Source organism: Anolis sagrei, chromosome 10 (assembly GCF_037176765.1).
Source record: "Anolis sagrei isolate rAnoSag1 chromosome 10, rAnoSag1.mat, whole genome shotgun sequence".
NCBI classification, from domain to species: domain Eukaryota; kingdom Metazoa; phylum Chordata; class Lepidosauria; order Squamata; family Dactyloidae; genus Anolis; species Anolis sagrei.
This window is the reverse complement of record NC_090030.1, coordinates 35,948,736-35,959,729: the sequence shown is the minus strand read 5'-3', so window position 1 is coordinate 35,959,729 and position 10,994 is coordinate 35,948,736. Positions and strand designations below refer to the sequence as shown.

General features: G+C 45.3%; 1 protein-coding gene across 4 annotated transcripts in view; it reads left to right on the top strand.

Annotated features, from left to right (window-relative positions):
• Nucleotides 1–236: 236 nt before the first annotated feature.
• The window catches only part of MTMR1 (myotubularin related protein 1), a 66,709-nt gene continuing 55,951 nt past the window's right edge, over nucleotides 237–10,994 (top strand). For 2 of the 4 annotated variants that reach the window (XM_060756499.2, XM_060756497.2), the window contains exons 1-3: nucleotides 237–497; nucleotides 8,283–8,379; nucleotides 10,195–10,218. In XM_060756499.2, coding sequence (XP_060612482.2) covers nucleotides 316–497; nucleotides 8,283–8,379; nucleotides 10,195–10,218 — 303 coding nt within the window. In that variant the 5' untranslated portion in view covers nucleotides 237–315. The remainder of the gene's footprint in view (nucleotides 498–8,282; nucleotides 8,380–10,194; nucleotides 10,219–10,994) is intronic. The other 2 variants (XM_060756500.2, XM_060756498.2) reach the window with 1 other exon arrangement.

Here is a 10,994-nt window from a genome sequence, read left to right as displayed (position 1 = left end):
CCAAGTGCTTTCTGAACAACCATTTGTGGGAGTTGGAGTCCAAAACACCTGGGTGGAGGGGCGAAGTAGGCCCAGGCCTTGCTCTGGACTTGCCAGAAGGTGTGTTGACATGAGGAGGCAAGCCCCGCCCCTTCTGGGCCAAGCCACGCCTCCTTTCCTGCTCCCGCCCCTTTGTTGTCCCCTGGAAGCCCCGCCCCTTCCCGTCCTCGGCCAATGGGGCGCCTTCCCCGCGCGGAGGCTTCTGGGTAGGCGGCCTAGTGCCACCGCTTCCCTCAGTCGACGCCGGGAGAGGACGCCAGCAGGAGTTCCGCCAGCATGGAGGGCAGGCCGGCCTCAACGGCAGGGCAGGCCGCGGGGGAGAGTAGCGGAGGAGGAGGAGGAGCAGGCCCCGCGCGGAGGCCCACCCGGCTGCCCTCGGCGGGGAGCGGCGGGGCAGGGACGACGACAACAGCCTCGGCCTCCTCGTCCCGTCAGCCGAGCGTCGAGGCCCTCGACAGGTGAGCAGAGCAGGACGCGCGGCCTACCTCCCTCCCCTCCTCCCTTCCTCCCTCCCTCCCTTCCTTCTCTGGCGCCTCCTCATGGGAATGAAGATTGGCCTTGGCCTGCAGGAGGAAAAAGAGGAAGGCAGGCCCCAAAGGACACCCTCAAACCACACACACAGAGGCCCACCCAGCCTCTGCTTCATCATCATCATACTAATCGAGCTGGAGGAGACCCCCAAAGGCCATCCAGTCCAACCCTATCATGCCCTGCGGGAAATCAAAGCACCCCCGACAGGTGACAACCCAGCCTCTCATCCATAATGATGATAGTCATCTTCTTCTATCTATCTATCTATCTATCTATCTATCTATCTATCTATCTATCTTCTTCTACCTATCGTCTGTCTATCTATCTATCTACCTACCTATCTATCTATCTATCTATCTATCTATCTTCTATCTATCTATCTATCTTCTTCTATCTATCTTCTTCTATCTATCTTCTTCTATCTATCTTCTTCTATCTATCTATCTATCTATCTCTCTCTCTTCTTCCGTATCTATCTATCTATCTATCTTCTTCTACCTATCGTCTATCTATCTATCTATCTATCTTCTATCTATCTATCTATCTTCTTCTATCTTCTATCTATCTATCTATCTTCTTCTATCTATCTATCTATCTTCTATCTATCTATCTTCTTCTATCTATCTATCTCTCTTCTATCTATCTATCTATCTATCTTCTATCTATCTTCTTCTATCTATCTATCTCTCTTCTTCTATCTTCTTCTATCTATCTTCTATCTATCTCTCTTCATCTATCTATCTATCTATCTATCTCTCTTCTTCTATCTATCTTCTTCTATCTATCTATCTATCTATCTCTCTTCTTCTATCTATCTTCTTCTATCTATCTATCTATCTTCTTCTATGAAATGAAGATTGGCCTTGGCCTCGAGGAGGAGGAGGAGGAGGAAGGCAGGCCCCAAAGGACACCCTCAAACCACACACACAGAGACCCACCCAGCCTCTGCTTCACAATCATCATACTAATCGAGCTGGAGGAGACACCAAAGGCCATCCAGTCCAACCCCATCATGCCCTGCGGGAAATCAAAGCACCCCCGACAGATGACAGCCCAGCCTCTCATTCATAATGATGATAGTCATCTTCTTCTATCTATCTATCTATCTATCTATCTAAATAAAACTGTAATGTTCGCTTGTGGGCTTAACATAACTCAGAAACCACTGGACGAATTGCCGTCAAATTTGACCACAAGACACCTACTAACCCAAGGAGTGACCATCACTCAAAAAAATTGATTTTGTCGGGTTGTTGTAGGTTTTTTGGAGCTATATGGCCATGGTCTAGAGGCATTCTCTCCTGATGTTTCGCCTGCATCTATGGCAACCACCCTCAGAGGTAGTGAGGTCTGTTGGAACTAGGAAAAGAGGTTTATGTACCTGTGGAATGACCAGGGTGGGACAAAGGACTCTTGTCTGCTGGAGCTTGGTGGGAATGTTTCGACTCCGGCCCAGTTTACCTCTCCAAACGTATTCTTCCCTATGAACCATCAAGATTATTAAGATCGTCTGGAGAGGCCCTGCTCTCGGTCCCACCGGCCTCGCAAGCGTGTCTGGTGGGGACGAGGGACAGGGCCTTCTCGGTGGTGGCCCCGCGACTCTGGAACTCTCTCCCTCTGGAGGTCAGAACCGCGCCTTCTATCCTGACATTTAGGAAACAGGTGAAGACTTGGTTATGGAGACAGGCATTCGACAAATGAGCCAACACCCTAAGATATGGATGGAGGATGATGAGCAATGATTTTAGTTTGACGACCGACCATTATAGTTACTGATTGTAATTGCTGTTTTAATGTTTTACTGTAATATGTAATATGATGTTTTAATGATTGTATATGATATTATGGTTGGAAACCGGTCTGAGTCCCTCTAGAGAGGTGAGAAGGCCGGTATACAAAACTTTTAAATAAATAAATAATAAATAAACTGACCACCTTGATTAGCATTTGATTGCCTGGCAGTGCCTGGAGCAAACCTTTCCTGAGAGGTGATTAGACGTCCTTGTTTGTTTCCTCTCTGTTGTTGTGCTGTTCTAATTTTAGAGTTTTTTTAATACTGGTAGCTAGATTGTATTCATTTTCATGGTTTCCTCTTTTCTGTTGATGTTGTCCACCTGCTTCTTGTGTATTTCAGTGGCTTCTCTGTGTAGCCTGACATGGTGGTTGTGAGAGTGGTCCAGCATTTCTGTGTTCTCAAATAATATGCTGTGTCCAGGTTGGTTCATCAGGTGCTCTGCTATGGCTGATTTCTCTGGTTGAAGTAGTCTGCAGTGCCTTCCATGTACCTTGATGCGTGTTTGGTGGTCCCTCTAGAGACTTCTTGTCCACAGCTGGATGGTACACGGTAGACTCCTGCAGAAGTGAGAGGATCCCTCTTGTCCTTTGCTGAACGTAGCATTGGTTGGATTTTCTTGGTGGGTCTGGAGATAGTTTGTATGTTGTGTTTCCTCATCAGCTTCCCTCTGCGGTCAGTGGTCCCCCTTGATGTCTGGCAAGAACACTTTTCCTTTTTCTACATAGGGACCACCAAAGGCAGCAGCATTGCCCAAACACAGATCAAGGAACACGAAAGGCACTGCAGACTCCTTCAGCCAGAGAAGTCAGCCATAGCAGAGCACCTGAGGAACCAACCTGGACACAGCAGATTATTATTTGAGAACACAGAAATGCTGGACCACTCTCACAACCACCATGTCAGGATACACAGAGAAGCCACTGACATCCACAAGAAACATGCGGATAATTTCAACAGAAAGGAGGAAACCATGAAAATGAACAAAATCTGGCTACCAGTATTCAAAAACTCTGAAATTAGAACAGCACAACAACAGAGGAAACAAACATGGACATCTAATCACCTCTCGACAGAAGATTCCCCCAGGCACTTCCAAGCCATTAAATGCTAATCAAGGTGGCCAGTTGAAACATTCACACCTATCTCCAGCAGACAAGAGTCCTTTGTCCCACCCTGGTCATCATTCCACAGATATATAAACCTTGTTTCCTAGTTTAGTCGACACTATTTGCAGCGTTCTTTTCCATTTCTCAGAATCTGGCATCCTTCTTGGATTTAGACGCCAGCCGTTTTTGGCTGTTTCAGCAAATAGTTTCCATGCTTTCCCTCAGTGCTTAGGCATTCCCAGGGAAAGAGCCTCTCACTAAGGTTGAAGAATGCTTCACGGGCCGTCCTCTTGGTGAATGTTCGGTCTCACTAGCTCAAAAACCTGTGTTCCAATTTTTATAATTTATTTTTTGCAGCTTCTACACACAATTTTTCATTGAAAGAGATGCCTAGATTGGTCAGAATTTTCCATTCACATCTGCTTTTTCAAGTTCCAAGATTTCTTCAGTATTGTTCATCCCATAGTTTTGTTTCCTCCATTGTTTGATAGAAACAGTTCCCCAGTTCTGTGAAGACTGTTGCTCCCTCCATTTTGGAGTCAGAGTTACAGAGTTATTATTATTATTATTATTATTATTATTATTATTATTATTATTTACACTCAGGGCGGATTACAGTGTACACATATATGGCAAACATTCAATGCCAATTTTTGACACACAAACATATGCAGACATACACAGAGGCTATTTAACTTTGTTCTGGCCGCCAGGGGAGCTGTCGCTTTCCTCGTCCATCTGCGACACTGATGAAGCACTTCCGCATTCCCCGCATGCTTCCCCGCTGGAATGCTTTGCTGGAGTCTTCTTTATGGCCTCATAAATCAGTTAATTTAGCCTCCCCACACTTTTTAAGGTGGTACCTAATGTTCCTACTTGAGAGATGCAACTGTCTTTCTGGTTGCAAAGGTCGACAACAGGCTACACATAATTGGTTGGAAACCCACTCCAACCCGGGCTGGCTTCGAACTCATGACCTTTTGGTCAGAGTGATCTTAAAGCAGCTGACACTCATCCAGCTGCGCCACAATCCTGGAGTTCTATCGGATTTATACCATCTACTCCAGTGGTTCTCAACCTTCCTAATGCCAATACCCCTTAATACAGTTCCTCATGTTATGGTGACCCCCAACCATAAAATTAGTTTCGTTGCTACTTCATAACGGTCATTTTGCTGCTGTTATGAATAGTAATGTAAATATCTGGTATGCAGGATGTATTTTCATTCACTGGACTAAATTGGGCACGAATACCCAATACACCCAAATTTGAATACTGGTGGGATTGGGGGAGGGCATTGATTTTGTCCTGTGGGATTTATAGTTCACCTACAATCAAAGAGCATTCTGAACTCCACCAACGATGGAATTGAATCAAACTTGACACACAGAACTCCCATGACCAACAGAAAATACTGGAAGGGTTTGGTGGGCACTGATCTTGGGTTTTGGGAGTTGTAGCTCACCTACATCCAGAGAGCACTGTGAACTCAAACAATGATGGATCTGGACCAAACTTGGCACGAATTCGCAATATGCCCAAACGTAAATACTAGTGGAGTTTGGAGGAAATAGACCTTGACATTTGGGAGTTGTAGTTGCTGGGATTGATAGTTCACCTACAATCAAAGAGCATTCTGAACCCAACCAACGATTGAATTGGGCCAAACTTCCCACACAGAACCTTCATGACCAATAAAAAAAAGACCCCTCTGACACCCCCTCATGACCCTTCCAGGGGTCCCGACCCCCATGTTGAGAAACACTGATCTACTCCATGGGTCCTCAAAGTAAGGCCCTCGCTCAGGGTCAACCTAAGTGTAAAACGACTTGAAAGCACAAAACAACAACAATGCTATCTCATCAGCCAAAAGCAGGCCCACACTTCCCATTTAAATACTAATAACTTTATATTTGTTAAACTAGTTCTTCATTTTAATTTTTGTAGTTTTTCAGTGTTTTTTGCACTATAAATAAGATGTGCAGAGTGCATAGGAATTAATTAATGTGTTTTTTTTTTCAAATTATAATCTGGCCTTCCGTCAGTTTGAGGGACTTGACCTCTGTTTTAAAAGTTTGAGGAGCCCTGATCTCCTCCATCAAAGCACACTTGGAACAAAGCAATAACCAGTCTGTTTGCTGCAGTTTATGGTACTTTCAAGGAAACGACCTTTGCATGTTCCCGACACAAATCCCTGGAAATGGAGGTTCCTTTCCAATTTTATTTTTATTTGAAACTAGCCGTCCCCTGCCACGCATTGCTGTGGCCCAGTCTGGATATCTGGAAAATAAAGTAATGAGAAAATGCTGGTTTCTAATATATTTATTATTTATTTATTTATTTACTGCACTTGTAGACCGCCGTTCTCAGCCCTAGGGCGACTCACGGCGGTGTACAACATGTAAAATCAGGTACAAATTACAACATAAGCAATATCACAGCAACACTAAACAACATCACTATCAATAATACAATTACACTAAATCATTCGCGACGTCTCATCATTGAATCACAATCCGAATCCCGTTATCCATGTTTCGTTCCGATCGTCAATTGCCAATTGTTGCAGCATTTACTCAAACGCCTTCTCAAACAACCATGTCTTTAGTCTCTTGCGGAATGTCATAAGGGAGGGCGCCAGTCTGATGTCCACAGGGAGGGTGCTCCACAGCCGGGGGGCCACCACCGAGAAGGCCCTATCCCTCGTCCCCGCCAGGCGTGCCTGTGAGGCAGGCGGGATCGAGAGAAGGGCCTCCCCAGACGATCTCAAGGTCCTCGTGGGCTCATAGGCCGAGATGCGGTCAGACAGGTATTTTGGGCCGGAACCGTTTAGGCTTTGTAGGCCAATACCAGCACCTTGAATTGGGCCCGGTAGCAGATCGGCAGCCAGTGGAGCTGGAACAACAAGGGCGTTGTATGCTCCCTGCGTCCCGCTCCTGTTAGTAACATGGCTGCCGCGCGTTGGACTAGCTGGAGCTTCCGGGCCGTCTTCAAGGGCAGCCCCACGTAGAGAGCGTTGCAGTAGTCAAGGTGGGATGTGACCAGAGCGTGTACTACTGTGGCAAAGTCAGACTTCCCGAGGTACGGGCGCAGCTGGCGCACGAGCCTGAGCTGTGCAAATGCTCCCCTGGTCACCACTGAGACCGGGGGATCCAGGCTCAGCGATGAATCCAGGGTCACACCCAAGCTGCGAACCTGCGCCTTCAAGGGGAGTGCGACCCCATCCAGCACAGGCTGTAACCCTATGCCCTGTTCGGCCTGTTCATATATGTTCATATATATATATATGTTCATATATGTGATTTCTTTATGTTTGTGGGTAAACAGTATTTCTTGCTGTTTCTTTGTTAGTGTTGATGTGGAGACTGTCTGGTTTGCATACTCTGGAACAGGAGTCCACAAACATTTTCAACAGTGGGCCAGGCTACAGTCCCTCAAACTGTTGGAGGGCCGAATTATAATTTGAAAAAAGCATGAATGAATTCCTATGCACATGCCACATACCTTATTTGTAGTGCAAAAAACACAAACAATACAATAATTAAAATGGAGAACAATTCTAACAAATTATTTATTTATTTATTTATTTCGTGTACTGATACCCCGCCCTTCTCAACCCCCGAGGGGGGACTCAGGGCGGCTTACAAAATGGCACAATTCGGTGCCTACACAAATACAATAACATATAAAAACAGCAATTAAATGGTTAACAATTAAAACAATTAAAACAACAATATATCTCACAGTTGATAGCCAATCTCAAGCACAGCGTTCGCCAACTCAGGGTCCATACTTCGTTCCACATTGTCTATTCCTATCCGTCGTCACCGTCCTTTATTCATCTGCCAGATTGCCCAAACGCCTGGTCCCACATCCATGTTTTTAATTTCTTTCTGAAGGAAAGGAGTGATGTTGCCCAAAATACCTGTCTGACCGCATCTCGGCCTATGAGCCCACGAGGACTTTGAGATCGTCCGGGGAGGCCCTTCTCTCGATCCCGCCTGCCTCACAGGCACGCCTGGCGGGGACGAGGGATAGGGCCTTCTCGGTGGTGGCCCCCCGGCTGTGGAACGCCCTCCCTGTGGACATCAGACTGGCGTCCTCCCTTATGTCATTCCGCAAGAGACTAAAGACGTGGTTGTTTGAGAAGGCGTTTGAGTAAGTGCTGCAATAACTGGCAATGACGATTGGAACGGAACATGGATAACAAGATTTGGATTGTGATTCAACAATGAGACGTCGCGAATGATTTAGTGTAATTGTATTATTGATAGTGATGTTGTTTAGTGTTGTTGTGATATTGCTTATGTTGTAAATTGTACCTGTTTTTACATGTTGTACACCGCCGTGAGTCGCCCTAGGGCTGAGAACGGCGGTCTACAAGTGCAGCAAATAAATAAATAAATAATAAATAAATGTCGCTGATCTAATTTCCCCGGGGAGTGAATTCCATAGGTGAGGAGCCACCACCGAGAAGGCCCTGCTCCTCGTCCCTGCCAATCTCACTTGTGACAGAGGCGGGGCCGAGAGCAGGGCCTCCCCAGAGGATCTCAGACTCCGAGATGTGGCCAGACCTGACTTCCCAAGGTACGGGCGCAGCTGGCGCACAAGTTTTAATTGTGCAAAAGCTCTCCCGTCGACCGCCGAGACCTGGGGTTCCAGGCTCAGCGATGAGTCCAGGATCACTCCCAAGATTTTCCCTCAATTGGCACGAAATCTTGAAGAAGTGTGTATTTTTAAGAACCTTTCATTTGATCACTAAGAACAGCAGGCCTTTGGCTAAATGAGTTGTTTGTCTTTTGTTCTTCCAGTCCCACAGGATCCCATGTGGAATGGTGCAAGCAACTCATTGCCGCTACAATTTCCAGCCAGATTTCGGGTTCCGAGACTGTACCCAGAGACTACCGAGTAAGTCTGCTCATTGACCTATTTAAGAAGCCTATTCACTGCTAAACATACCAGCGCTGAAAAGAAAATATAGATGATGATGAGGGGCAAGAATATGACATAGGGACCCCAAAACTCTTCAGGTGTGTTGATGTATGTGTCAGGTATGCCAACACTGGAAAATGTCCCATAGCATCCCCCCAAGATTTGGTTTCAGCTTCTGAACCTCACTAGTCCTGATGCATCTATACTCCCGATATACGTATTATTTATATAAATAAAAATGTAATGCTCGTTCGTGGGATTAATCTAACTCAAAAACCACTGGATGAATTGAGACCAAATTTGGACACAAGACACCTCTCAGGCCAACGAGTAAAAACATTGAAAAACACCGCAGAAGAGACTTTAAAACCCAAAAAACAAAAATTACTTATTTTTTATTTATTTATTTGCAGCTTTTCTATTCCGCCCTTCTCCTCACCCCGCAGGGGACTCAGGGCGGATTACAGTGTACACATATATGGCAAGCATTCAACGCCAATTTTTGACATACAAACATATACAGACATACACAGAGGCTATTTAACTCTTATCTGGCTGCCAGGGGAGCGGTCGCTTTCATCGTCCATCTGCGACGCTGATGAAGCGCTTCCACATTCCCCTCATGCTTCCCCGCTGGAATGCTTTTGCTGGAGTCTTCTTTATGGCCTCATAAATGCAAATTTTGACATACAAACATATACAGACATACACAGAGGCTATTTAACTTTTTTCTGGCCGCCAGGGGAGCTGTCGCTTTCATCGTCCATCTGCGATGCTGATGAAGCACTTCCGCATTCCCCGCATGCTTCCCTGCTGGAATGCTTTTGCTGGAGTCTTCTTTATGGCCTCATAAATGCAAATTTTGACATACAAACATATACAGACATACACAGAGGCTATTTAACTTTTTTCTGGCCGCCAGGGGAGCTGTCGCTTTCATCGTCCATCTGCGACGCTGATGAAGCACTTCCGCATTCCCCGCATGCTTCCTCGCTGGAATGCTTTGCTGGAGTCTTCTTTATGGCCTCATAAATCAGTTAATTTAGCCTCCCCACACTTTAAGGTGGTACCTTATTTTCCTACTTGACAGATGCAACTGTTTTTTGGGTTGCAAAGGTCGACAACAGGCTACACACAATTGGTTGGAAACCCACTCCAACCCGGGCTGGCTTCGAACTCATGACCTTTTGGTCAGAGTGATTTTAATGCAGCCGACTCTCAGCCAGCTGCGCCACAATCCCGGTGCAACGCATGTGCAAAACCACATATATATATACACATATACACAAATATATGCACACAAAGCACACATACACAGACTGGATGACAAAATCAATTCCTCCAACCCTCCCCAGTATTCAGATTTGGACGTATCAGATATTTGTGCCAAATTTGGTCCAGTTAATGAAAATACATCCTGTATATCAGATATTTACATTATGATTCAAAGCAGTAGCAAAATTACAGTGATGAAGTAGCAAAGAAAACAGTGTTATGGTTGGGGGTCACCACAATATGAGGAACTGGATTAAGGAGTTGCGGCATGAGGAAGGTTGAGAACCACTGCATTAACGTTTCCTTAGCTCTCTCCAACCTGAGACCTAATCTCATATCACGGGACAACAGTAGCAAAATGACAGTTCTGAAGGAGCAACGAAAATAATGTTACGGTTGGGGGTCACCACAAGATGAGGAACCAGATTAAGGGGTCGCGGCATGAGGAAGGTTGAGAAGCACTGCCCTAATTGGAATTGGTGACTTGTTGGATAATATCTGTATTTTAACTGGCAGGTGTTCAAGAGGCCTACTCTAAGGGTAAGGATCCATGTGGTTACCGGCGAGCCAGCCTCTGACCTGTTTGTGTTTGTGTGCTGTGTTGACAACTCCGTGTGCCTCCTCGGTGTTCTTCTGTATTTCATTAACGGTTGTTTCAGACCCGTCGGGCCATCTTGCTATGCCGTGCAACAGCTTGTTTGCAACCGAGATGTTTTATGTACATTCCAGAGCTTCCATGAGCAATAAAAGCCAGAGTGTGAGAGTTACGTTGAAAATGCACGGTATTAACTTAAGTTTTATTGCATTAATTCTGACCAATTCGATCTTCTCGACTGATGCGCACATGCTTTAGGCTACAGAGTACCTATACATTCACAGCGTAAACGTGTTCTCTGTGTTGAAGACATTGGAAGGAGACATCTAAGAGAAAGCAATGAGTCTTTTTTCAAATCCCATTTAAGCAAGATTGCAATCCATGTCTGCATTTATGTACATTACGATGCTTTTATGCAAACGTGGCCTTAATTGCTAGACACTTGGTGCAAAATTCTAAAACTGAGGGGTTACCTCTTTCTTCCTCAGCAGGTGCTTACTTCTTGCTTAGCTTTCTGTACTTCTGGTGTACCTTTCACATAACATCATTCATATGTTTGTGGCCTTTCTTCTGTATAATAATAATAATAATTAATAATAATAATAATAACTTTACTTATATTCCGCTCTATCTTCCCAAAGGGACTCATAAACATAAAAGGCAAACATTCAGTGCCCAAATACAACAATACATCCATACTAACAAAATTTATACAACCCAA